This window comes from Diaphorina citri, unplaced genomic scaffold, assembly GCF_000475195.1.
Source record: "Diaphorina citri unplaced genomic scaffold, Diaci psyllid genome assembly version 1.1 scaffold15, whole genome shotgun sequence".
In the NCBI taxonomy this organism is placed as follows: Eukaryota; Metazoa; Arthropoda; class Insecta; order Hemiptera; family Psyllidae; genus Diaphorina; species Diaphorina citri.
Window position 1 is genome coordinate 344,961 of NW_007377454.1, and position 26,600 is coordinate 371,560.

The 26,600-nt window shown below is 38.8% G+C and overlaps 1 protein-coding gene and 2 long non-coding RNA genes across 3 annotated transcripts; 1 reads left to right on the forward strand and 2 right to left on the reverse strand.

Moving 5' to 3' along the window:
• Positions 1-273: 273 nt before the first annotated feature.
• On the reverse strand, positions 274-24,300 carry LOC103507309. Its single transcript, XM_026822290.1, has 4 exons — positions 23,898-24,300; positions 8,233-8,315; positions 7,242-7,348; positions 274-1,056 (listed from the first exon to the last, which is right to left on the reverse strand). The coding sequence occupies exons 1-4, from the start codon at positions 23,925-23,927 to the stop codon at positions 1,046-1,048; spliced, it is 231 nt and encodes a 76-aa protein (XP_026678091.1). The 5' UTR covers positions 23,928-24,300; the 3' UTR covers positions 274-1,045.
• LOC113466699 lies at positions 1,786-4,785 on the reverse strand. The gene is made up of 2 exons (XR_003391021.1): positions 4,637-4,785; positions 1,786-1,851 (listed from the first exon to the last, which is right to left on the reverse strand). It is a non-coding gene; the product is annotated as an uncharacterized LOC113466699 (long non-coding RNA).
• Positions 21,838-26,546, forward strand: LOC113466703. The gene is made up of 2 exons (XR_003391025.1): positions 21,838-22,083; positions 25,830-26,546. It is a non-coding gene; the product is annotated as an uncharacterized LOC113466703 (long non-coding RNA).
• The last annotated feature ends 54 nt before the right edge of the window (positions 26,547-26,600 follow it).

Below are 26,600 nucleotides of genomic sequence, written 5' to 3' on the forward strand. Positions count from 1 at the left end.
ATTGAGCCATACTTTGAAGAAAACTTTTAAAAAGTCTGAATTGTAAATGCTCAGACATAACAAATTTGAAAACTCCAATATCCAACCATGAATAGAACCACCACCAAGCTTGCAAAATACCTATATCTAATTTTAACCCTATAATAAAAACTAAGCTAAAACTTAAAACCTAATTAATTTTGGCAGTGATGCAAACTTATAAAATAAATATTAAAGCTAAAAAATTAAAAGGTACGTAAACTCTGCAACTATCAATAATTAACTATGTAGGTATGTCGTTGATTTGTTTTCTATTTTTCAATTATATTGAGCCATACTTTGAAGAAAACTTTTAATGTTGTCACCGATTATTTCTACCGAAAGCTGTTCTTCCCAACTCAACACATGGTAAAAGATTTGCCACAGTTTTAGGGCTGATAGAAATAAATCGGGCTGACAGCATGTCGACTTTATTATTGCCGTCACCTAGTTCACGTTAGGCGTAAAAAATAAGTGGCAAAAATACTGGCATTTTTTAATTGGGGCCAAAAAAATCCCATCTTTCAGGAATATTCTAAAACGATTTTGATATTTGTTTAACCTATGATGACGAATAGCTTCACTAAGTTTCTTATTCATCTTTAAACCCCCTGACCAACCTATCACAACGTTACCTTATTCTGTTTTTTACATACCGGGTGTTCCGGTTGTAAGATGTTGTGAGTCTCGTGCACCACCCTGTATTGTTGGACGTAGTTGCATTGCCTTGGAGAGTTTTCATTGGCTGAGGGGATGGAAGGTTGTGTTGGTGAGGTGTGACAGTGAAGTACGATCTAGGTCTGCTTTTGTTGTTATGTTTCCGCTGTCAGTTGCTGTTGTGTTTCGGCAGTTTTGCTGGGTTACCTAGGTTGACCATTTTTGCTCCACAAGAGGTGTGCTTATACTGGAGTGACGGTCTGTTGTGCTACTCATTGAACACAGGAGTGATGGAGGAATTGCTGCCCCTGTTGGTCAGTTATTGATTAAAGCTTTCTATTGGTTATTGCTTTCTATTGGCGTTCTTTGTTCAGTGGATACCCTCTAGTGGGGAGAATGATTTGTACTGGTACAGGTCAGGCCCGCCATAGCCATACAGAAGTTTGCCAGTTGACGTGGACTGTATGTATCTGTAGAACATTAATTACTTACTTTATGCTGTCCGCCCACACTCGGACTGTCTGACAGACCCAGATAGTCGGAGCGCGTGTGTCGGAATAAGCTTGAGACCTACCTAGGGTCTGTCAGACCGTATGAGCGTGAGTGGCTGGCGACAGACCCAGGTCTGTCAGACAGTCCAAGTCGGAACGTGTGTGGAAAAATTGAATACAATAATTTCCTACTTTGCACTGAAAAACTAAGGAAAAATAGAATAATTTCCTACTTTGCACTGAAAAACTAAGGAAAAACGGAATAATTTCCTACTTTGCACTGAAAAACTAAGGAAAAATGGAATAATTTCCTGCTTTATAGTGAATTACTAACTTACCTGATACCTACTCGTATGAAGTAGGTAAGTAGTGTAAGTACCTACTGCCTACTGATACCGTCCTTTGATCTTTGACATAAAATTTGACGCATTTTGATTAGTAGAATGTTTATTAGGCACTAAGGTAATGCTTTCATCTGATATTCTTATCACTAGCAGCTTTACAATGGTGTTACACCCTTTACAAGAAAGTTTGGTGCGTTATTTTTTAGGATTTTCGTTGCATAGCTTGTGCTATGAAAACTATTGAAGTTTGGTGCTTACTTTTCATAGTATTGAAAGTTGGGAGCTCGGGGTGTCAGGGTGGAGGTAACATGTCCTACCAAGAGGAATAGAGCCAGGATACTCTGGAACAGAACAGAAATAGTACAACATTAACATACTCGTAATCATTTATTAAGGTCTGGCTGGGGGACTTTAAACGAAGATAATACCAGTCTGAAATTTCCCTTGTTAAAGAAATAGCAAGGTTGAGTGTGAAGGGCATTCGTAAAATTTTTCTAGTCATAACCAAATGTCAGCCCAAAGCAACCACCATAGCTAGGGCTGATTGATTCCTGAACATTTCTAAAGAAGGACATCACAAACATCTAACGTTACTCGACAAGAACACTCAAAATAATGTATTCATCTTAAACCAACTTTTAGGGCTGTTTGCCCCTACACCTAAGCCTCATTTTGTATCCGGAGAACAAACCTTATCTGTCTGCACCCCGGGCCCCGGGCGGAAATAGAATCTGCCATCTAAGTAATGGCTCTTTTTTGGGCTTCATTAGGTAGGTACCTATTCCTGTTTCTAGGGCACAGTAGATAACAGAATTTATTTGCGAGTGTACCAAAGAACAAAGTAAATATTTATAGATCTCTGGAAATTGATGATTTGTTTTTCATTCCCTGAAAACCCCATAAAGAAATATTCTGACCAAACTTTCCCAATTAGGCTTGGATGAATTTTTCTGACTGCCTCGAAGTATTGCAAAAACGGTACCGTCTTTCTTTTGAAAACCAAAACGATATTTTGCCATCACGTCATGCTATAGAGCTCCAAGAAACGACACTTGAGACTTAGTTCACAGCATAATCTTCACTTAAGGCTCACTTAGTGAGCTTCGTGGGTATCTAAGAAACTCCCAATCTAACTAGGTACTACTATTGGTCAATTTTGCATTGGTAATTATTTTAATTTGAACACTCCCTATCAATTCACTCATTGTACCTATGTAATGCACAACTAGTTTTGCACATTTGAAAATCCAGGCCAAGGTTGTTTAGGACGAAACCAGTTCTGATGTGCTTTCAGCTGGAATGACCTTTGCGTTTTATGTGTACGTAACTACGAATCTTGGAGTGTACCCCTTATAGGTATTTAATAGAGAATTGGAGAATCGTAAATGGACCTTTATTTTTACTAGTATGTATGCACCAACTACGTCGGAGTTGGGAGGATTTTTCAAATGAGGAAAAAAAGATTTTAAGTGAGCAAATCTAAATTTGAGCTGAGAGATAGTGGATTTTCTTGAGAGAGCTCTGACATTAATGTAGAGTTTTTACTCAATTTGTATGACTACGGAGATTGAAATGGATAATTAGAATCTACCTATGATATAAATCACTAGAATTTAGGACGGGAAATTACCTAAGGGTAAAACCCGTAGTCTGTAACTAGCAGCGATAGTACGTTTCCCTCTCTCATCCATTCATCTTCTCTAGTGTTCCCTGTTCTTTCCCTCCCTCCTTTTCCTTTTTCCCTCGTTATTCCTTTCTTTTATTATATTTTGCACCGATTCCCAAGGGATCACTGAAGCTAAGCAAATTCTTCTCTAGTGTTCCCTCTTCTTTCCCTCCTCCCTCCCTCCTTTTCCTTTTTCCCTCGTTATTCCTTTCTTTTATTATATTTTGCACCGATTCCCAAGGGATCACTGAAGCTAAGCAAAAAGAAATAGCAAAGGTTGAGTGCGAAGGGCATCCACTCGTAAAATTTCTATAGCCCAAACCAAATGTCGACAGCCCAAAGCAACCACCCTAGCTAGGGCTGATTGATTCCTGAACATTTCTAAAGAAGGACATCACAAACATCTAACGTTACTCGACAAGAACACTCAAAATAATGTAGTTTATTATTAAGTGATTTGTTTTTCATTCCTTGAAAACCCCATAAAGAAATTTTCTGACCAAACTTTCCCAATTAGGCTTGGATGAATGTTTCTGACTGCCTCGAAGTATTGCAAAAACGGTACCGTCTTTCTTTTGAAAACCAAAACGATATTTTGCCATCACGTCATGCTATAGAGCTCCAAGAAACGACACTTGAGACTCAGTTCACAGCATAATCTTCACTTAAGGCTCACTTAGTGAGCTTCTTATATTCATGGGTATCTAAGAACCTCCCAATCTAACTAGGTACTACTATTGGTCAATTTTTGCACTGGTAATTATTTTAATTTGAACACTCCTTATCAATTCACTCATTGTATGTAATGCACAACTAGTTTTGTACATTTGAAAATCCAGGCCAAGGTTGTTTAGGACGAAACCAGTTCTGATGTGCTTTCAGCTGGAATGACCTTTGCGTTTTATGTGTACGTAACTACGAATCTTGGAGTGTACCCCTTATAGGTATCTAATAGAGAATTGGAGAATCGTAAATGGACCTTTATTTTTACTAGTATGTATGTACCAACTACGTCGGAGTTGGGAGGATTTTTCAAATGTGGAAAAAAAGATTTTAAGTGAGCAAATCTAAATTTGAGCTGAGAGATAGTGGATTTTCTTGAGAGAGCTCTTTTGTATGACTACGGAGATTGAAATGGATAATTAGAATCTACCTATGATATAAATCACTAGAATTTAGGACGGGAAATTACCTAAGGGGGGAAAACGATTTAGGTCCGAAATAAAATAAAATTAATAAAAATAATTTTATACATGAAAATAGAATTAAAGAAATAAAATATGGGAATAGGTACAACAAAAGGAAAACAAGTTTATACCCATTTACGTACATATAAAATTACTTATACCTTGTTAAAATCACCTTATTTATGATCAATAAAAAGTAGGCAAAAAAAATCCAACATAAAAAGTAAAAACAATCATTTTAAAGATAGTAAATATTCTTATCAATAGACTCACCCAAGGCACAGCTCTATGGCTACATGTTGCGCGGTTCAGTGATGTAATGCAACTAACAACTAGCATAACTAATTTACTTGAAACATAGCGCTTAGCGCAGCATGTGAGCGCGCAGTACTAATTGTTATCACTACTGATAACAACTCTCTCTCTCTCTCTTATCAAAACACATGTTGCGGACTGTTCGGTCTTTGTGTGACAACGCACTGTAATTTTTTGCCCTGAATGCAATCCAAGGACTTGTTTGGCTGAGGGACTTTTAACAGGGAGATTTCTAGCCTGAAATTTCCCTTGCTAAAGAAATAGCAAAGGTTAAGTGCGAAGGGCATCCACATCGTCCCGAAATCGAAGAGAAAAGAAAGACAGGATAGGAGAAAACCAGCCGTTCCGAGAACGAACCATCTCAGTTTAGGATAAAGTTCGTCCCGGGTAGGGATCGATACCGCGACCTAGCGCTTATAAGGCAGGCACACTACCCTTAATAATAATAATAATAATAATAATAATAATAATAATGAGAATGGTTTATTTTAATATAACTATAAAGATATCTTCCTTTTGTTCCTATATAAGTACCCCCAATGGTACTTTTCAGGAACGGTTTGAATGATTTATTTCATTAAATACATAAATCTAATTTACAAGAGTAAAGCTAATATGTATAGTGAGTCAAAAATAAGAACTTGTAGACACCTAGTTAGAGTAGAAGATCAACTATGAGATTATGAAGTGAGGTGAAAGCAACTGTGATTCAAGTATGGCTCAATATTGAGTAAATGTTTCAGATATTGTGAATCTTTTATGATTTTGTTATAAACCGTCTCGTAAAAATAATTTAAAATTACATTTTTCGTAACGCAAAATAACTCTAACTAAACATAGTATTTAAAAATAGTTCTTAGTATCTAATTATTTTTTTGGTTTTAATCCACAAATACAAGTAACGTTTCCACACACGGACAAAATTATATCGGGTTTCATGAGACAAATGACGATTCCAATTGAAATTGTCATCGATTTTGTGTGTGTAGGAAAGCGTACCTCGTGTTAAAGATAAATTTAAAGCTATTTCCCTATTTCTGGCGCACAAATCCAAAAATATGACTAGATTGCACAATGGAAATACGTTGCCTTCTGAAGGCAAAATTTAGAAAACGAAAGTACCGAAATCAAAATGAAAATCCCTCTAATTTTGAAGAAGAATGAAAAGATAAAGAACTTTATAATAAACTAAATGAAAGACGACTGTAAATTTCAAGCAAAGTGAACGTTATTCAGAAATGGTTTCGAGAAATCTAGATAACCAATCTCTTTTTACCTATGAAACTTCAATCGTTCTGAGAATTTTCAAATTTCATGAAAGTCTGAATTGTAAATGCTCAGACATAACAAATTTGAAAACTCCAATATCCATGAATAGAACCACCACCAAGCTTGCAAAATACCTAAATCTAATTTTAACCCTATAATAAAAACCAAGCTAAAACTTAAAACCTAATTAATTTTGGCAGTGATGCAAACTTATAAATTAAATATTAAAGCTAAAAAATTAAAAGGTACGTAAACTCTGCAAACTATCAATAATTAACTATGTAGGTATGTCGTTGATTTGTTTTCTATTTTTCAATTATATTGAGCCATACTTTGAAGAAAACTTTTAATGTTGTCACCGATTATTTCTACCGAAAGCTGTTCTTCCCAACTCAACACATGGTAAAAGATTTGCCACAGTTTTAGGGCTGATAGAAATAAATCGGGCTGACAGCATGTCGACTTTATTATTGCCGTCACCTAGTTCACGTTAGGCGTAAAAAATAAGTGGCAAAAATACTGGCATTTTTTAATTGGGGCCAAAAAAATCCCATCTTTCAGGAATATTCTAAAACGATTTTGATATTTGTTTAACCTATGATGACGAATAGCTTCACTAAGTTTCTTATTCATCTTTAAACCCCCTGACCAACCTATCACAACGTTACCTTATTCTGTTTTTTACATACCGGGTGTTCCGGTTGTAAGATGTTGTGAGTCTCGTGCACCACCCTGTATTGTTGGACGTAGTTGCATTGCCTTGGAGAGTTTTCATTGGCTGAGGGGATGGAAGGTTGTGTTGGTGAGGTGTGACAGTGAAGTACGATCTAGGTCTGCTTTTGTTGTTATGTTTCCGCTGTCAGTTGCTGTTGTGTTTCGGCAGTTTTGCTGGGTTACCTAGGTTGACCATTTTTGCTCCACAAGAGGTGTGCTTATACTGGAGTGACGGTCTGTTGTGCTACTCATTGAACACAGGAGTGATGGAGGAATTGATGCCCCTGTTGGTCAGTTATTGATTAAGGCTTTCTATTGGTTATTGCTTTCTATTGGCGATCTTCGTTCAGTGGATACCCTCTAGTGGGGAGAATGATTTGTACTGGTACAGGTCAGGCCCGCCATAGCCGTATAGAAGTTTGCCTCGCCCGTTCTCATCATAGTACGGATATCTGTACTTGGGCCTGCAAGAAAACAAATAGACCGGATTATAAAACCCGTCTGCCCCTGTTGGTCAGTTATTGATTAAAGCTTTCTATTGGTTATTGCTTTCTATTGGCGTTCTTTGTTCAGTGGATACCCTCTAGTGGGGAGAATGATTTGTACTGGTACAGGTCAGGCCCGCCATAGCCATACAGAAGTTTGCCTCGCCCGTTCTCATCATAGTACGGATATCTGTACTTGGGCCTGCAAGAAAACAAATAGACCGGATTATAAAACCCGTGGTTATTGTAAGTTGCAGGTCTCAGGTAGGATTTCCACTCGGGGGGCGAACTTTATTCTGAACAGATAAGGTTCGCCCTCGAAAATCCTGCTCTCTACTCCTTTCTGTGTTCGATTTCGGGACAATCCCTCTGTAGGGTCGATAAGGCCCTTCATAGGGAGAAAAAAAAAATGTTGGGACCCGCAGTCCCAAAGTCCAAAAGGCACAAAAGTCCCTAAAATTTGAGTCCACTTCCTGATAAATCTGATAAGGGTCTCTATGATTCATGATGTCGATGACTTCTGACCAAAACCCCAAGTCCTAGATTTATGAAAGGGGTCGAGAAGTGAGTGTCCTCTCTGATCTTTGACCTGTAGAGGTAGCACTGTGAAGCTAAGCAACCTTTGCGCGTGTTTAGAATCTGGATGAGTGACCATCTGGGCAAGGGCTCACTCGGGCTGGTCGTTCGTTTAGCTTGTCGTCGAATGAAGTTAAAACCCCCGTCACTAAAGACCCTAGCAACCAGCCTAGTTAGCTTAGTTGGTAGTGTGTCTGCCTTGTAAGCGCTAGGCCGCGGGTTCAATTCCCGCCCGGGGCGGATTTTATCCTGATGGTATAATGTTCGTTCTCGGAACGGCTGGCTTTCTCCTATCCTGTCTTCCTTCTCTCTTCGATTTCGGGACGATAAGACTATAGCAGTTACAGTTCCCTCTGTCAAACCTCGTAAAAAAAAGTAGGTATGAAAAGTCTGGTGCTTTTTGTTGAATGTGGGGTGGAAAGCTTGTCGTATACTATTCAAATCAGGCGTATCATTTTTACTGAAATTTAGCTAGAGTCTTGTGCTCTATTATTCATGTTTTGTACTTACTTTTCATAGTATTGAAAGTTGGGAGCCCGGGGTGTCAGGGTGGAGGCGACATGTCCTACCAAGAGGAATAGAGCCAGGACACTCTGGAACAGAACGAAAATACTACAACATTAGCATAATCATTTATTAAACTCTGGCTGGCGGGTTCGATTCCCGCCCGGGGCGGATTTTATCCTGATGGGATAATGTTCGTTCTCGGAACGGCTGGCTTTCTCCTATCCTGTCTTCGGGTTCGATTCCCGTTCGGGGCGAAAAGATAAGGTTCGTCCTCGAAAGGGCTGACTATCCTGTCCTCTCTTCGATTTCGGGTCTAAAAAGATCCCAATTGTCACAGTACCTCGCCTTCTTTCGCTAAAATGGCACCTGCACTTCCGGATTGCACTACAACACTACTTAACCTCAAGTAAGCCAGCGCAACGGTCAGGTCGGTCACCGATCCTGACACACACCACGCTCAAAAGTGCTTAACTTCAGTGTGTTGTGTCTTGACTGAACAAGTGAACAGTCCCTCTCATAAAAAGTGTCTAGAAAGAAAGTCCTTTCCCTGAAATATGTATTCAAAAGTCCATTGTCTTTTGGACTATTGTGTCTGTTGTGAAGTATACAGACAACTATCTATGATAATATAGGTACCTACCTACCTAATAAGCGCCCATATTATGAATATAGGTGCATATCTACTTAAGTATATGTATTAGGTAGTAGTAGGTACAAAGTATATACATATATTGGACTAGCAGGTAGTAATAAGAAGGTTAGGAACGTAGAGTGACCGTCATATTAGAAATTCATGCAGCTGACATCGGAGCTCAAGCGTATTTAAATTTTAAATTCTCGTTTTTTTTAAAAAAAAAAAAAAAAAAAAAAAAAAAAAAAAAAGGTCTCTTATCAATACACATGTTGCGGACTGTTCGGTCCTTGTGTGACAAAGCACTGTAATTTTTTGCCCTGAATGCAATCCAAGGACTTGTTTGGCTGAGGGACTTTTAACAGGGAGGTTTCTAGCCTTAAATTTCCCTTGCTAAAGAAATAGCAAAGGTTAAGTGCGAAGGGCATCCACATCGTCCCGAAATCGAAGAGAAAAGAAAGACAGGATAGGAGAAAATTAGCCGTTCCGAGAACGAACCATCTCAGTTTAGGATAAAGTTCGTCCCGGGCAGGAATCGATACCGCGACCTAGCGCTTACAAGGCAGGCACACTACCCTTAATAATAATAATAATAATATTCAAGTTTATTTTATATCACATTAACAATAAAATGTTCTTTTGGAATAAATCCCTCTAAGTACTAGAGTACTTTTAGGGAATTCTTCTTAATTATTTTTCTTCTTAAATTTTCTTCATCTTCTTTACATCTTCTTTATATCACGACGCATTGTTTCTTGATTTTAATTTCATTTTCTTTTCATTTTCAATTTCTTTAAGTTCGTCTGGTAATTCGTTTAATAATTTAGGTATTTGATGTTCGAAAGTTGATGATCCATAATTGTTTTTAATGTTGGGTTTCCTTCCAATTCAACTACTAACTAGGCTGACTAGATGTACAAAGGTTTTGGTTATAATCTCGTGATTCTTAAGCTGCGTCCACGATAATTGTTTCTAATGTTGTTGTTGTACAAGGGTTTCCTTCCAATTCAACTACTAACTAGGCTGACTAGATGTACAAAGGTTTTGGTTATAATCTCGTGATTCTTAAGCTGCGTCCACTGCTCACACATAGTCGACGCCCGTCTGAACTGAAACTGGACTAAAACCGTCGACAGTTCACACTGCCTCGACATCATAGATTCACGTCGTCGACTATGTGTGGACACAGCTTAAAACCAGAAGACTGAAGAGGAGTGTAATCAGAATAGTATGATATGACACTTTCTGTCAGAATCACAGAGAGATAAAGTGCGTGCAGTGTTTTCTATGTACTTATTTATCTGATAACAGTCATATCTAGTGGATGACAAGGAGTTGAATAGATAAACTATTCTCTGCTTCCTCCACTAGAGAGAGTTTGGTGGATGAGAAAGATCAACATTTTTTGATGGACTGCCCAAAATTTGGGTTGCCAAAACGACAGCATAAATTTCAAACAAACTTACTAGCGATTAAAATAAAATTCTAATAATCAATCAATGATTCGTCCGAGATCAATCCAAGCGCTGAAATTGTTGTTCAATCAGAAATAGTAAAGAATAAGAATACTGTTCTAAAAACAAGAAAGTTCAAAGAAAGGATATCTGCTATGGTTAGTAGGTAGATAGTAGTCCAGAAAACTGTCCTAAGGTCAAATGACACCCAAAAACTCATAAACGCATCCCATTTCTTTGAATAAGGTGTGTAATGTACCAAATCTCATTCATTGTCAGTAAATTGTTGGCCTGTTGGTGGTCTAAGCAAAACGTTGGTCAGGTACTTATTTCAGGCAGACACAAAACAAGAAGGGTAGTACCTACTTAGTACTTATAGTTACGTAGACTATTCGAAAAAAGTGGGTGGATAGCTGTTTTAGTTTCCCTTCCTCTAAATAATAAATATTGGAGTAGGAGATGTGCTTTTGACCAATGTTTTTGGTTGCTTCTGCCACGAGCTACTTTGTTTTAACATTTTTTATGATTCTGGGTAAACATGCTTTGTATAATGTTTTACTGATGAACAACAAAATATGAATGAAATCATCAGATCATCTCTAAGGCCCATTCCCACTTGTCCGATTTTTTTCCGAATGCCCTTGTAGGCATAAGCAATTTAAATAAGAGTGTTCTCGGGAACCAGCCTAGTTATTGTAAGTTGCAGGTCTCAGGTAGGATTTCCACTCGGGGCGAACTTTGTTCTGAACGGATAAGGTTCGCCCTCGAAAATCCTGCTCTCTCCTTTCTGTCTTCGATTTCGAGACAATCCCTCTGTAGGGTCGATAAGGCCCTTCATAGGGAGAAAAAAAAATCTTGGGACCTGGAGTCCCAAAGTCCAAAAGGCACAAAAGTCCCTACAATTTGAGTCCACTTCCTGATAAATCTGATAAGGGTCTCTATGATTCATGATGTCGATGACTTGTGACCAAAACCCCAAGTCCTAGATTTATGAAAGGGGTCGAGAAGTGAGTGTCCTCTCTGATCTTTGACCTGTAGAGGTAGCGCTGTGATTTCAGGACATCACGGTGTTTTCTCTCTATTACAAACATAGTACGTACAGTCCACTTCAACTGGGAAGTCCGATGACCTTTGGGTGCGCACTCGTCAAAAAATAGCTCGTTGATTAACAAGTAAGCATGTGAATAGTTGATGCCATGGAATTTTTCACGCTGAATCGAATGGTGAAACTTTTAGAACTGTCCGACTTACAGTTGAGAAGTTGCGGTTCCCCTCCATGCGCTTCCATCGGACTTCCCAGTTGACGTGGACTGTATTCACACGAACATATCGCACATCTCATGGATTAAGATTAAAATGACTTCTTCAACTGTGATTTCAGGACATCACCGTGTTTTCTCTCTATTACAAACATAGTACGTATGTATCTGTAGAACATTAATTACTTACTTTATGCTGTCCGCTCACACTCGGACTGTCTGACAGACCCAGATAGTCGGAGCGCGTGTTGCGGAATAAGCTTGAGACCTACCTAGGGTCTGTCAGACCGTATGAGCGTGAGTGACTGGCGACAGACCCAAGTCTGTCAGACAGTCGAAGTCGGAACGTGTGTGGAAAAATTGAATAGAATAATTTCCTACTTTGCACTGAAACACTAAGGAAAAATGGAATAATTTCCTGCTTTATACTGAATTACTAACTTACCTGATACTCGTATGAAGTAGGTAAGTAGTGTAAGTACCTACTGCCTACTGATACCGTCCCTTGATCTTTGACATAAAATTTGACGCATTTTGATTAGTAGAATGTTTATTAGGCACTAAGGTAATGCTTTCATCTGATATTCTTATCAAACAAAGCAAAGGTTAGGGGCAGGACTTACCGTCCTAACAAAGGCTATCACAAGGCACATGTGCCTGACATTCGTTTTCTCTCATTTAGGCTTCTCCCATATAGGCTTATCCTTATCACCATCGTATGTTCATCTAATCTTAAACCAACTTTTAGGGCTGTTTGCCCCTACACCTAAGCCTCATTTTGTATCCGGAGAACGAAACTTATCTGTCTGAGTTCACCCCGAGCGGAAATAGAATCGGCCATCTAATGGCTCTTTTTTGGGCTTCATTAGGTAGGTACCTATTCCTGTTTCTAGGACACAGTAGGTAACAGAAATTATTTGCGAGTGTACCAAAGAACAAAGTAAATATTTATAGAACTCTGGAAATTGGGTCGTCATAAGGCGAAGGTGGCGAAGTCAAAAATAACCCGCACACAATGATGATTCTATTTTTAATGTGGCGTCGGGCCAAAAATACATGAGCAGGCCAAAAGTAAAACATGTGGAAATTTCGGTCGGTTCGGTTTCTAGGAAGCGTCCAGACATGTTGAGTGATATCATGCATGTGCATATTGTGCATGCATTGAAAAATGATTGTTTTTTTTTTTTTTTTTTTTTTTTGGGGGGGGTTTTAAAAAAATCCCTTTCCGCTAAAAAAAAAAAAATCAGACTTTTTTTTTTTTTTTCTTGGGTGAGTCATTAAAAAAATCCCTTTCAGCTATGAAAATTAAAATCGTATCAAGTTCCATGGCATATAGATAAGAGCACGCTTGTTCACGGGTTCGATTCCCGTTCGGGGCGAAAAGATAAGGTTCGTCCTCGAAAGGGCTGACTATCCTGTCCTCTCTTCGATTTCGGGTCTAAAAAGATAAAAGATTGTCACAGTACCTCGCCTTCTTTCGCTAAAATGGCACCTGCACTTCCGGATTGCACTACAACACTACTTAACCTCAAGTAAGCCAGCGCAACGGTCAGGTCGGTCACCGATCCTGACACACACCACGCTCAAAAGTGCTTAACTTCAGTGTGTTGTGTCTTGACTGAACAAGTGAACAGTCCCTCTCATAAAAAGTGTCTAGAAAGAAAGTCCTTTCCCTGAAATATGTATTCAAAAGTCCATTGTCTTTTGGACTATTGTGTCTGTTGTGAAGTATACAGACAACTATCTATGATAATATAGGTACCTACCTACCTAATAAGCGCCCATATTATGAATATAGGTGCATATCTACTTAAGTATATGTATTAGGTAGTAGTAGGTACAAAGTATATACATATATTGGACTAGCAGGTAGTAATAAGAAGGTTAGGAACGTAGAGTGACCGTCATATTAGAAATTCATGCAGCTGACATCGGAGCTCAAGCGTATTTAAATTTTAAATTCTCGTTTTTTTTAAAAAAAAAAAAAAAAAAAAAAAAAAAAAACACTAGGTAGGTAGGTACACACATAGAAAAACTCCTCTGAGAAATGTATCTACATATAGGAATAGATAGGCATCTATAGGAATCAGTTACATTATAATTAGGTCTACAAAGGTACATTGTGTACTTATACATACGTAGTTTATAGGTAGGTAATATATACCTACGTCCTACTCTGTCCAGGTATTGAGGAAAATAGCAATCTCTTCTCATCGGGGTACATACCTTATTAAATCTATCCCTGTAGGTAAAGGTATCTACACGATTTGATGACCTACCTGGTATCAAAGTATTTTTTTCTTCCTCTATTGTCATCCTTCGCGGCACACTATTCATCACCGGCACAATCAACCACTACCGGGCAGAATTTCCGCGGCCCCAAAGCTCACTCGCCCGACACTTCTACTTTCTCCCGGTCCCGAGACCTCACTACGGGTAACGACTGGGTAACCTGCTGAACCACCAGCGTAGCTCGACTTTCGCCGGCTCCGAGGTTCTCTCGCCCGACACTTTTACTTTCTCCCGGTCCCGAGACCTCACTACGGGTAACGATGTGGGCAACCTGCTGAACCACCAGCGTAGCTCGGATTTCGCCGGCTCCGAAGCTCTCTCGCCCGTCACTTCTACTTCCCCCCGGTCCCGAGATCTAGCTCGAATTTCGCCGGCTCCGAGGTTCTCGCGCCCGTCACTTCTACTTCCCCCGGTCCCGGGACCTAGCTAGGATTTCGGCGGCTCCAAGGCTCTCTTGCCCGTCACTTTTCCTCGCTGCGGGCCACTACTGGAATAACAGCGCTGGTGCTCGCGAGGAGAACGCTACTCATTCATTTAATTACTATGGAATTGAGGTCAGTGGTTCCCCTACCTCGTCTCGCTCTCACTCTCTTTCTTTCATTCACAATGTACGGGGTGGGACTGATGGTAAAACGGACGCTTTTTTTTAAGATTTCACCTTGAAAAACTTTCGCATTACTCGAAAGCTCGAAACTTCTTTCGCATTAGGGCACATTTCTTTTGCATCCATGCCTACCTATCCGAAATCAGAAAGATAGAGGGTAAAAACCCCGTGTCTAAAAACCTTAGCCGTTCTGGAATAAACCCCCTTCAAGACAAAATATGTAAAAAAAAAAAAAAAAAAAAAAAAAAAAAAAAAACAAAATAACATACGCTTTCCTTCTTACAGGATATACTTAGGATAAGAAAAGTAATAATAAAAATTAATAAATAGAGGGGACCTCTGCCATATACGAGATTCCGGAACAATAAGAAATCCTGGGCCACCTTGTATAAAACCATATGTGCATAATACTTAATACATTACTAGCTTAATGTGCTACCTGTATACCTGTTTATCTACACAGTAGCATGCTAAGTGATATACCTAATGCTTAACATACATTATTCCTTATCACAACTTTTACTGATAACTCCACACAACAACTTGGACACTGATTGTGCACGGATTTGCTGTTAGCTTGCCTCGTAAGCTAAGCACGCGGGTTCGACTCCCAAACGATTCTCAAGCGGATTTTATCTTGCTGATATGTAATAGTATCCAGCCTAATAGGTTGTTAGCTTGGAAGGTAGCGCGTCTGCCTTGTAAACGCTAGGTCGAGGGTTCGATTCCCACCTGGAGCGGATTTTATTGTAAACGGATAGGGTTCCTACCTACTTATGTACGTCATATAAGCACCCATTTCTATAACTTGCATAAGTACATAAGGGTATAGGTACCTAATTGAACATTTCCCAGAAACAAATCACACTCAATTCCCATGAATCCTTCATCTTTTACCCAAGTTCCAAATAAGGAAGTACCCACAAGGTATAATAGAGGTACTCATACCTATTCCATGAAGTAAGTATTAGGTATACATACATCCTATTGTAACATAAATCAACAACTACTCCTCACTTCACCTCGTTATAACTTTCACTGATTCCTTGTATTGATCTTATGTATACGCGGTGCATACGAGATTAGAGTGATGCAATCCAAGTACCGTATGCGAACTCACAAGAATCTACTTGTAGGGAAGGTCCTGTCATTAGATACTAGGGAAGTTAGTAGGGGAGGCAACTTTTTGTAAGCTAACAGTCTAAATAAGGCGCTACCTATGCATTTTGCAGGCTTGATGACAAACATGTCTTTTGACAATGAGTTTACCTAATGCTGACAAGAATAGCTTGGCAGTTGATTCTCCTCGTCAAAAGCTTGAAGCTTGAAAAGGTTATACCTATTTATACTTTACCCATAATTATTATATCTGGGGGACTTTAAACAGGGAGGATACCAGCCTGAAATTTCGCTTGTTAAAGAAGAAGCAAAGTTTGAGTGCGAAAGGCATCCACTCGTAAAAAAATTGTAGCCCAAAACAAATGTCAGCCCAAAGCAATCAACCTAGTTGGGGCTGATTGAGAGGCTGACGAAAAACGCCGACCCCGTCTGACCACGGGAAAATCAGGCGGAGGAAAAGAAGAAGGAGATTTCATTTTCCTTTTTGGGGGACAAAGCTGATTCTGGGACCCCTTTGGTAGCCTAGATTGGGTAGAGGAATGGGACCGTGGATGGACCCCCCTGTAGACAGCCCTGCTTATTATGTGATAATCGGTATTGTTCAAGCATGTTTATTCAGAGGTTTTGCTTGGGGGTTAAAGTTGAAGAGAAAGTTAATCCGACGGAACATTTCACACCAATGAATATTAAATTTAGAGAATAATATACATTGGAACAGGTTTTGGAGCGATTCCCGCCCGGGGTGGATTCTATCCTAAACAGATAAGGTTTGTTCTCGGAACGGCTGACTTTCTCCTATCCTGTCTTTCTTCTCTCTTCGCTTTGGGGACGATAAGGCCTTAGCAGTCACAGTTCCCTTGATCAACCACCTTTAAAAAAGGGAATTTAGCTAGAAAAAAATCGTCATCCAACGCAGATCCCAACAAATCTAAGATATTTCGAAAACTTTCGAATAATTTATTTTCATTACCTATCTGTTTCGCTATAGAGTTGTCCACTTTCCCTTTGATAAGCCACCATATGGATCAGAACAGTACGTAGATAGGTATCTACCTAACATGAATGTACGAGTCTAAGGAACAAATGATTATTCTCCTTTACAACATTCACATAAAACCTCTATAATTATCTGTCATAAAACCTCTTTTTACTTGTCAATTTGTCATAATTATTATTTTCCTATCATCATCAGACTCTAAAAGCAAATATTTAGTCCGTGATGTGATTAAATCATTCCTTGATTCCCGCCCGGGGTGGATTTTATCCTAAACAGATAAGGTTTGTTCTCGGAACGGCTGACTTTCTCCTCTCCTGTCTTTCTTCTCTCTTCGCTTTGGGGACGATAAGGCCTTAGCAGTCACAGTTCCCTTGATCAACCTTTAAAAAAGGGAATTTAGCTAGAAAAAAATCGTCATCCAACTCAGATCCCAACAAATCTAAGATAGGTATTTCGAAAACTTTCGAATAATTTATTTTCATTACCTATCTGTTTCGCTATAGAGTTGTCCACTTTCCCTTTGATAAGCCACCATATGGATCAGAACAGTACGTAGATAAGTATCTACCTAACATGAATGTACGAGTCTAAGGAACAAATGATTATATTCTCCTTTACAACATTCACATAAAACCTCTATAATTATTTGTCATAAAACCTTTTTTTATTTGTCAATTTGTCATAATTATTATTTTCCTATCATCATCAGACTCTAAAAGCAAATATTTAGTCCGTGATGTGATTAAATCATTCCTTTCGAGCTAATCTTATGGGTTGGTATAAGAATAGGGGAAGCCAAATAGAGCGCTCCAACTCAAAACTTACCAGCAAATAAGGAAAGTAAAAATAGGGAAGCAAATAGACCGTCCCAAGTCAAAAACTCACCATAAAGAGAGTAATCCGCACACTCGCCATTTTCCTTTCAAAATGGTAAATCCAAACGGTTCAAAAAACGGTTTTCAGCCAAAAAATAAACGTTTTTCAGCCAAAAATAAACTGTTTTCAGCTAAAAATTATGGGAAAAAATTCACTAGATTCACTTTCTCTCGCGGGATGGATCCAGCAGGCAAAATGTTAAGCGACTACATCGAGACTGAAAGGTAGATCCATACCTCGCCAGTCAGAAGCCAAGGAGAAAGTTTTGAGAATACTTTCATTTTGTACATTCTGTTCCCCGGTCTACTGCACGAGTATCGTGTAGGACTCAAAAATGTACTTTCCTCCAAATTATCTCGAAGAATTTTTGGAATACCGAAATTACCATATAGGTATATAGCATCGGCAGATGACCTGATGAAAGGATGAAACACATTACCATTTATGTATTGTGAATATGCCAAGGTATAGGTACAAATACATATATATTTTATTACCTGCTTCTAGGCTAGGGATTATACCGATTACCTCTGGAAAATACCTGTTTTAACCCTCCAAATTTCCACATTCCATCTATTTTCCTTTCTCTTTTACCTATGGGCGGTTTTATTACCTACTTCTAGGGATTATACCGATTACCTATGGAAAATACCTGTTTTAAATCCTCTAAATTTCCACATTCCATCTATTTTTCTTTTTCTTTTACCTATGGGCGGTTTTATTACCTACTTCTAGGGATTATACCGATTACCTATGGAAAATACCTGTTTTGAATCCTCCAAATTTCCACATTCCGTCTATTTTTCTTTTTTTTTTTACCTGTGGGCGGTTCAACACCGAATTAAAGTGGGTCATTCATTCCTTTTTCTGAGAACTTCTCAACAGTTGTATAGAAAATCCATGAAATTAGTTCTTTTGAAAATTTTCATCCAAAAATGAAAAAAATCAATCCTCCGATTAGCCAAGTAATCCTTGGCCACTCCTGACGGTCACCCATCCAGAAAGTCGTCGATTTAAAGGTTGCTACAGGTTGCAGAGTTTCAGTGATCCAACGAATAACTATACCTACATAATAATTATGTACCTATGTACCTAGTTGATAAAGTTTTCAAAGCTGGAGGTTGTGCCGCAACGACATTTTTTTCTTTCTTTTTTTCTGAAGAGGTGTGATATGCAGATATTTCAGTTGTTCTTTTCCTGTCTGAGTGAGAATAAGGCAATATGCAAAACGGCGGTTTACATCGTTTGGCGAAAGAAAATTTCGGAAAAGTCGTACCATTTTCCAGTAGTCGGAATCGTACTCCTTATGGCCAATCAGTTGAGTTTTATGATCCCGAAATTGGTTTTTCCTGTACTACTGAAAAATGGTAAGACTTTTCCGAAATTTTCTTTCGCCAAACGATGTAAACCGCCGTTTTGCGTATTGCCTTATGGTCAGTCAGCTAATTTTCGCACTCCTTATGGCCAATCAGTTGAATTTTGTGTAATCAGTTTTTTGGTACATGTAGCGTTTCCTCTCTGGATGGCCAGACCAATCTTTTGAACAAAAAAATGCTTAGAACGGGATTCGAGAAAGCATTAACATAGTCGAGACTGAAAGGTAGATCCATACCTCGCCAGTCAGAAGCCAAGGAGAAAGTTTTGAGAATACTTTCATTTTGTACATTCTGTTCCCCGGTCTACTGCACGAGTATCGTGTAGGACTCAAATGTACTTTCCTCCAAATTATCTCGAAGAATTTTTGGAATACCGAAATTACCATATATTATAGCATCGGCAGATGATCAGATGAAAGGATGAAACACATTACCATTTATGTATTGTGAATATGCCAAAGTATACATACATATTTTATTACCTGCTTCTAGGGATTATACCGATTACCTATGGAAAATACCTGTTTTGAATCCTCCAAATTTCCACATTCCATCTATTTTTCTTTTACCTATGGGCGGTTCAACACCGAATTAAAGTGGGTCATTCATTCCTTTTTCTGAGAACTTTTCAACAGTTTTATAGAAAATCCATGAAATTAGTTCTTCTGAAAATTTTCATCCAAAAATGAAGAAAATCAATCCTCCGATTAGCCAAATATATCCTTGGCCAGTGGCCACTCCTGACGGTCACCCATCCAGAAAGTCGTCCATTTAAAGGTTGCTACAGGTTGCAGAGTTTCAGTGATCCAACGAATAACTATACCCCATATACCTACATAATAATTATGTACCTATGTACCTAGTTGATAAAGTTTTCAAAGCTGGAGGTTGTGCCGCAACCGCAACGACATTTTTTTCTTTCTTTTTTTCTGAAGAGGTGTTAGAGGTGTGATATGCAGATATTTCAGTTGGTTGTTCTTTTCCTGTCTGAGTGAGAATCCGTCTCACAGACTGTTAGAAATACTGGTAGGTACTCTAATAATGTAGTGAGGTACTCGACAAATGAAACATCGTGACTTGAGATAGTGAAAGTGAAATACCTTCGCTCTCCCCTAAACCGTCGGTTTTCCTCGAGTTTTATGAATACCAAAAATCAAAAGTAAAACTCATCATTGTCTTGTTAGAAAGTAAAAGTAGTTAGGTAGGTACTTTCTTTAATTGTTTTCCAATAACGATAATACACTTTTTTTTTTTTTTTTTTTTTTTTCATTTAAAATATATACAGCTGGTATCTTCACGGTTTAATTTAAAGTCCCTTAGCCAGACAAAGCTGGTCTACTTTCTGTTTAAGGTCCCCCAGTCAGACCATAGTTAGGTCTAGGTCTATAGGTACCTATAGGAATAGGAATCTGTTTATTTACTCCACAATATCTACAAACATATCAAAACCAGAATCTGGAATCATTCATATCAGACTCCCGTCCATTGACCAAACGAGTAGTTTAGTCATAAACTTGAAATCTTGTCATGGATTTCAAACATCTAGGTCTCCGTTGATGAGGAGGTATCTATCTCAGTGGTTCTTAACTTATGGTCCGCGGACCACGAGTTGTCCGTGGGCCACTCAAAAGTGGTCCTCAACCTCAACCCGGGATTCAAACCCGGGTCTCCTGCGTGCAAGACGAGGGAAGTGATCACTTTGCCTTGGAAGCTGACTGCATTGGTATTAGGTGTACCCAGATACTTACTTATTAAACTCATTTCAATAAGTCAATCTTCTTCTTCTCCTTTTTCTTTACTTCCTCCTCCTCTTTCTTCTTTTCTTCCTCCTCCTCTTTCTTCTTCTTCTCTTCCTCCTCCTTCTTCTTCTCCTTCTGGTCCATATCTGCGTTGGATGTTTGCGATCAGCAAGGCTATCTTGACTTCGTCAAAAATCTGTCTTAATCCAAAATCATCAACTGGTCAGCAAATATTTGGATTTGGTACTAGTAGTCAACCACTTCAAAAAAAAAAAAAAAAAAAAATTAACCACTACACTACACCACCGAGGTGTAGTGTAGTGTTTACTCCACAATATCTACAAACATATCAAAACCAGAATCTGGAATCATTCATATCAGACTCCCGTCCATTGACCAAACGAGTAGTTTAGTCATAAACTTGAAATCTTGTCATGGATTTCAAACATCTAGGTCTCCGTTGATGAGGAGGTGTCTATCTCAGTGGTTCTTAACTTATGGTCCGCGGACCACGAGTTGTCCGTGGGCCACTCAAAAGTGGTCCTCAACCTCAACCCGGGATTCAAACCCGGGTCTCCTGCGTGCAAGACAAATAATATAATTATAATATTTATAAATACGTAGCTGATGCTGTCAGCCTCCGATTGATTGCCAAACATACACCATACCAATCCGTAGGTACAAATAGGGACAGATATCTACCTAACAATGAAAATTAAATAGGTACAAAATGCATAACAGGTAGATAGGTAATTATGTTTAATTTATTCAAGTGTGTGCGAAAGAATTCTCCCCTACATACCTAGTGTACGAACTGATCGCAATAAATTATAGACCCTGTGGAGTGTGGACCCTCAGAATCACACATGAATTAAGACCCTGGACCCAACGTTCTATGCATAAATTAAAGACCCTATGGACCCTCCAAATCGCACACACGAATAAGACCCTGGATTGTTACAAAATAAGGAGCAGGGTCAAATCGCGTGCAAGACGAGGGAAGTGATCACTTTGCCTTGGAAGCTGACTGCATATTCTAGGTATTAGGTGTACACAGATACCTGCTTATTAAAATCATTTCAATAAGTCAATCTTCTTCTTCTCCTTCTTCTTTTCTTCCTTCTCCTTCTTCTTTTCTTCCTCCTCCTCTTTCTTCTTTTCTTCCTCCTCCTCTTTCTTCTTCTTCTTCTCTTCCTCCTCCTTCTGGTCCATATCTGCGTTGGATGTTTGCGATCAGCAAGGCTATCTTGACTTCGTCAAAAATTTGTCTTAATCCAAAATCATCAACTGGTCAGCAAATATTTGGATTTGGTACTAGTAATCAACCACTTCAAAAAAAAAGTTAAGAACTCCTGTGCTATCTGGTTTGAATCTGTCTAGAATCTGGTTTAAAGTCCATCTGGTTTACGTGCCAGTCGACCAGTCCATCGAGTTGTAACGCAAGATTCGCTCCCGGGTACTTACGCAAACTCACGTGGGTATTTATTCATATTTATAGCTATTAAAGGTAGGTACCTAGGTATTTATAGTCGTCTTGTTTATGTTATATCTACATAGATAAATAGGAACATAGGTAGGTACTTATGTAGTATTTACTTATTTATCAAGCAAGGGAGACCGAAGACCAAACATTCCTCAGTTCTGACGATCATTGAGAAATCCTACGTAATTTTATTCGAAATCATTATGACATTTATGACTATTTATTATGTGGTGAAGCTCTAAGTTGTTAAGAGACAATATTTTTGTATCTATGAACGTCTCTTGATCAACATTGGGAATACCACACTAGCTTGAGACATAGGTTTATCAGACCTAGGTCTGATGTCAGATGGTCTGAGTGTGAGAGGGGGGCATAACTCGTAATATATCTCAGTATAACTCATAATAATCTCTTTCTATTCTTCTAATAATTACATTGGTACAGCGATGCTCATTTGCTAATCTCCTTGCAATTCTATGTTCGGTCACCTAAAAGGATTGTGAGGTGTGCGTAGGTTAAAATTACTTAGGTAATCTTAATTTTTCATCTTGTGCAATTTGCCTTAATGGCGTTTTCATGATTTTTAGCTAATTTCTGCATGTGTTTCCTAGTTCAAGGTCTTGTTTTTCCCAAATAGGTGCATAAAGTACCTACTGACCTAACTATTAAGAGGAATAATTTAATTTTTCCCCGTCATCCCATATACGAGTAGGTATTATGCGTATGTGTGTTTTGAGAATTTTCCTACTGAATTCCCACATTGACTATAATTTTGCCTAGATAGGTTAGGTTTGTGCTGATATAGGTACTTACCTAATAAGCAGATACGAAATAGAGAAAATAGTCGAAATACTTAGATACCTATATAGTTATAGACTAGGTAGGTAGGTACATCCCGTCATTCGTCATAAAATTATCACATCCTATTCAGATAATAAGAGGATATGTCTACAAAATTAGGTATTTACCTAGATATGTACCTTACCTCTCTATTGAGTAAATGTACCTATCTTTGGTATCTGAGCTATCGATGAATCTGAATTGTATATGCAGATATGTTGGAGGAACCAAAGTATGTACATAGTACACACCTACCTATCTGTTTGACATTCTTCTCATTCCTACAATGGTGGATGACAATGTTACCTAATGTAATGACAGCTATTTATCATTATCACTGTACAGGACCTTCCCTACCAGGAAATAGTTTCTAACGTATTGAAAAAAGTAGGTACCACCTACTCGTCATATTTCTCCACCGTCGTTGATAAGGGTGTATGGTCCTATCAATATCCGTTGGTAGGTCTAGGTATGGTATATCATTGCAGTGACTCTCGGGTACCTATATTGTTATCTCCCCTATATTGTCTTAGATTATCTACCTGATTGCCTAGTGTCTACCTATCATTCGTCCTTATATCAACTGTTCCAGAACGGAGAGGAAATTCTGGCCGTGTTATGCTTCCATAGTTCACAATGAGCATTTCACTTTCAACTGTCTATTATTGACAGACTGATAAGAAGGTATCTGTGTATTCAAATTAAAATAGGTAGGTCTTAGGTCTTTGTATAGGTAAGAAACTAAGAATGGATTATGTTCTAACTGATGGCACAAAAGAGGACATCAAAGGCAGAGGGTTAAGATTCCAAAGGCCAGCCACTTACTATCAGGTAGACCTGCCAGGTACACCTGATCAGATCCGCCTGTCAGGTCTACCTGGTAGTGTGTGTGCTCATCAGGTATCAGGTAGACCTGACAGGCGGACCTTTTTAGCCGTACCTGTCCTGTCTACCTGATAGTGAGTGGCTGACCAAAGGAATGAAAAAAGATCACGTACCCACAATTGTTGACTGGTCTGACACCCCATGGTTTCACCTCCTATAGGCGCCAAAGGCAGGATACGAAGGTGTCACCCCCAGCGAGGGTTCTGGCTCACGTGGTAACGTGTGGGGCAGCTGAGTGGGCACACCCAAGTCCCGAATCCTTTGCTCCTCTCTTCTAAGCTCCTGATACCCGTCAGTGCCAAGGCCCAGCTTCTCTATCGTGATGGCCGAGTGGTACCCGTGAACTTTGGTGAATTCGGGCATCCGCCGTGCCCCTACATCGGGGTCAAAGTGCCACTTCTGTTCTCGGAAGAACTCGGGAGTCCCGATGAGGTTGTTTCGGATTAGATCGTACGCGAGCTTAACTATGACGGACTGGGCGGATGGCACTTGGACTAGGAGAATGGCGGAGCCGATCGCCTGTGAAGAAAAGAGACGAGAGGTTTATTGAGACATTGAGATTGGTCTGACTCAGAGCGTTTTGAAACTCTTGAAAAGGGCTTTGTGTGACGGGAAGACAGGATTGTGAGAAGGAAACTTGAGGAAAAGTGGCGTATCTATCGTAGATACTGCACAGAGTTAGAAGCTCATTATCCTAGTCCAGATTTGACCCATTAGCCCAGTCCGGAAGTTGCTCATGCCAATTTCTGATCTCGATCTGACAGCGATTTTTTCCTTCCATTTTTTTTTTAGAAAGTGGACTTGTATTCCGCTAGTTACCTAGGTGATACGGACGTAAAAAATACAACTTTTTACTTGTGTCTATTTCTCCCTAATAATTATGAGTTACCTACCTACTTTCATGGTACACGACATGTCAGCACCTGTACATATTTGTATTTCATATTAGGTACATATTTGAATTAAATTGATGTAAACACTTTTGGTGGTGGATTTTTTCTTAGACCAAACACTAGTAGGTAGGAATTGTAGGAAAGAGTCCTTATAGGCAACACGCAATGACTGCCCTACAAGTCAAGTAGGTATTCCTGGTTCACTTCTGCATGCTACGTGACTTGATGGCCTCTCCAGTTTGAATATTTGATCAAACAATTAAATGAAAACAGAAGTGAGTTATTAGTGATATTGGTATTTGTCAAGAGAGGCAACAGGCAATGCGTTACCTTGGTGCATTCTGAGTAATTCTGAGTCAGTGTATCAGGCTCGATCGTTTGGACAAGCGCCTACTTGTACTTCTGTCAATGGGAATTCTACACAAAAAGCCCATGCACTCTGAGGCTTAGTTGTAGGGACTTACACCCATATTTATGAACAAAGCGCTGGTTCTTAAGTTCGTGCTAAGCATAGTCTCAAGGCATTTGATTGGTCAATTTTGACTTGAGACTGATCTAAGAACGATCATTCTTGTTCATAAATACGAGTGTCACTTTCCATGTCCTCTTCTTTCTCATCAAGTCTTTCTTCAACTGAAATTTGAGACGTAACGTAGGGACAACCGCCCCAAAAGATGGTTTAGGCTTATACGGATCTACGAACGGGAACTCTACCATCTAAAGAGGTTGTTAGCTCCGAACATTCTAAGATACTATGACCAAACCGTCTCCGACTATGCTCAGAGATGACTACCACCTTCAAGAGGAGCTGGTAGAGCTGGTATTCCACTCTTGCGTTCTAACCTTGCTGAGTCCCTGAAATCGTCCTGACAAACTAATAATCCTGGATACTAGCTTGCAAGTCACCCTTGCACGCCGCTTAGGTTTTACTCCATAGTCATTCTCGGTGATTATTGTCATTGTTAATGAGCATAATTCCAAGGCCTGAATGCAGAGGGGAGTAAACCAAAATGGAAAACTGAGAAACACCAAAACGGAGGGATAACGAGTTCTGAAAACATCGAATTTTCTATTCAAAATCTTTAGACTAGTTGGCAAACAAATTAATATAAATATGAGAATCATATAGGGGACATAGCTGATCATAGCTAGTAATATATGTTTTTATTGTAAGTATAAAATTTAAATTAAAAAAGACACATTTAATTTTTCAATAACTCCACATCCATGAATTACCTAGCCTTTTCTCACAAAGATGAAATAAGGGAACACTACAGTTAGGGTACTAAGGCATATAAACATCTCTGCACAACAGACTTCGTTTTTACGTCGGACGAAATTAGTACAGGGCCCTATTTCACGAACAACTCTACACTCCACACAGAATAAACTTCATACTCCACAGAATAAACTTCATACCGTGTTTAAATTTAAAAAGACACATTTATTTCCCGTGCGTGAAGTAAAAAGTGAGGAGTGAAAAAGTGATAATGTGACTTTCGTAACCAAAAGGTTTTTAATAGCCTTGAACAAGAAGAATCCATCTTACATAAAACCTAGATTCTTTCCAATGCTCCAATGGAAAATAATAAGGAAATAAGGATAAGGAAAGTAAAAATAAACAAAATTCAAAAACTTGGATTTCTGTTAAGAAAATATCTCCAAGTTAAAGGAATGAAAATTTTGTTGACAATAGAACTTCATTGCAGTCAAATGACTCCTCATTTAGTCATAGAGGAAGGTAGATTAGATTATTAAATAGCACTAAAATTAGGGTAGATTATTAAATTATTTTTTCAATTACCTATTAAATATTACCCATTCTGCCCAGATTTAACCGCAAGTACTCGTGAAGACAAAAAAAAAAAATCAAGATGGCAGAAGTCCGGTAAGTCTTGAAGAGTAACAGGACAACCCAACAAA

What these genes read in the sequence shown, in the direction of transcription:
- LOC103507309 (XM_026822290.1), bottom strand. Translation starts at nt 23,927, where the DNA reads ATGGGGTGTCAGACCAGTCAACAATTGTGG. An exon ending in AGACCAGTCAACAATTGTGG is followed by an intron (nt 8,316 to 23,897) that starts GTACGTGATCTT and finishes GTTCTGTTCCAG; the next exon opens with AGTGTCCTGGCTCTATTCCT. An exon ending in AACTTTCAATACTATGAAAA is followed by an intron (nt 7,349 to 8,232) that starts GTAAGTACAAAA and finishes GTTTTCTTGCAG; the next exon opens with GCCCAAGTACAGATATCCGT.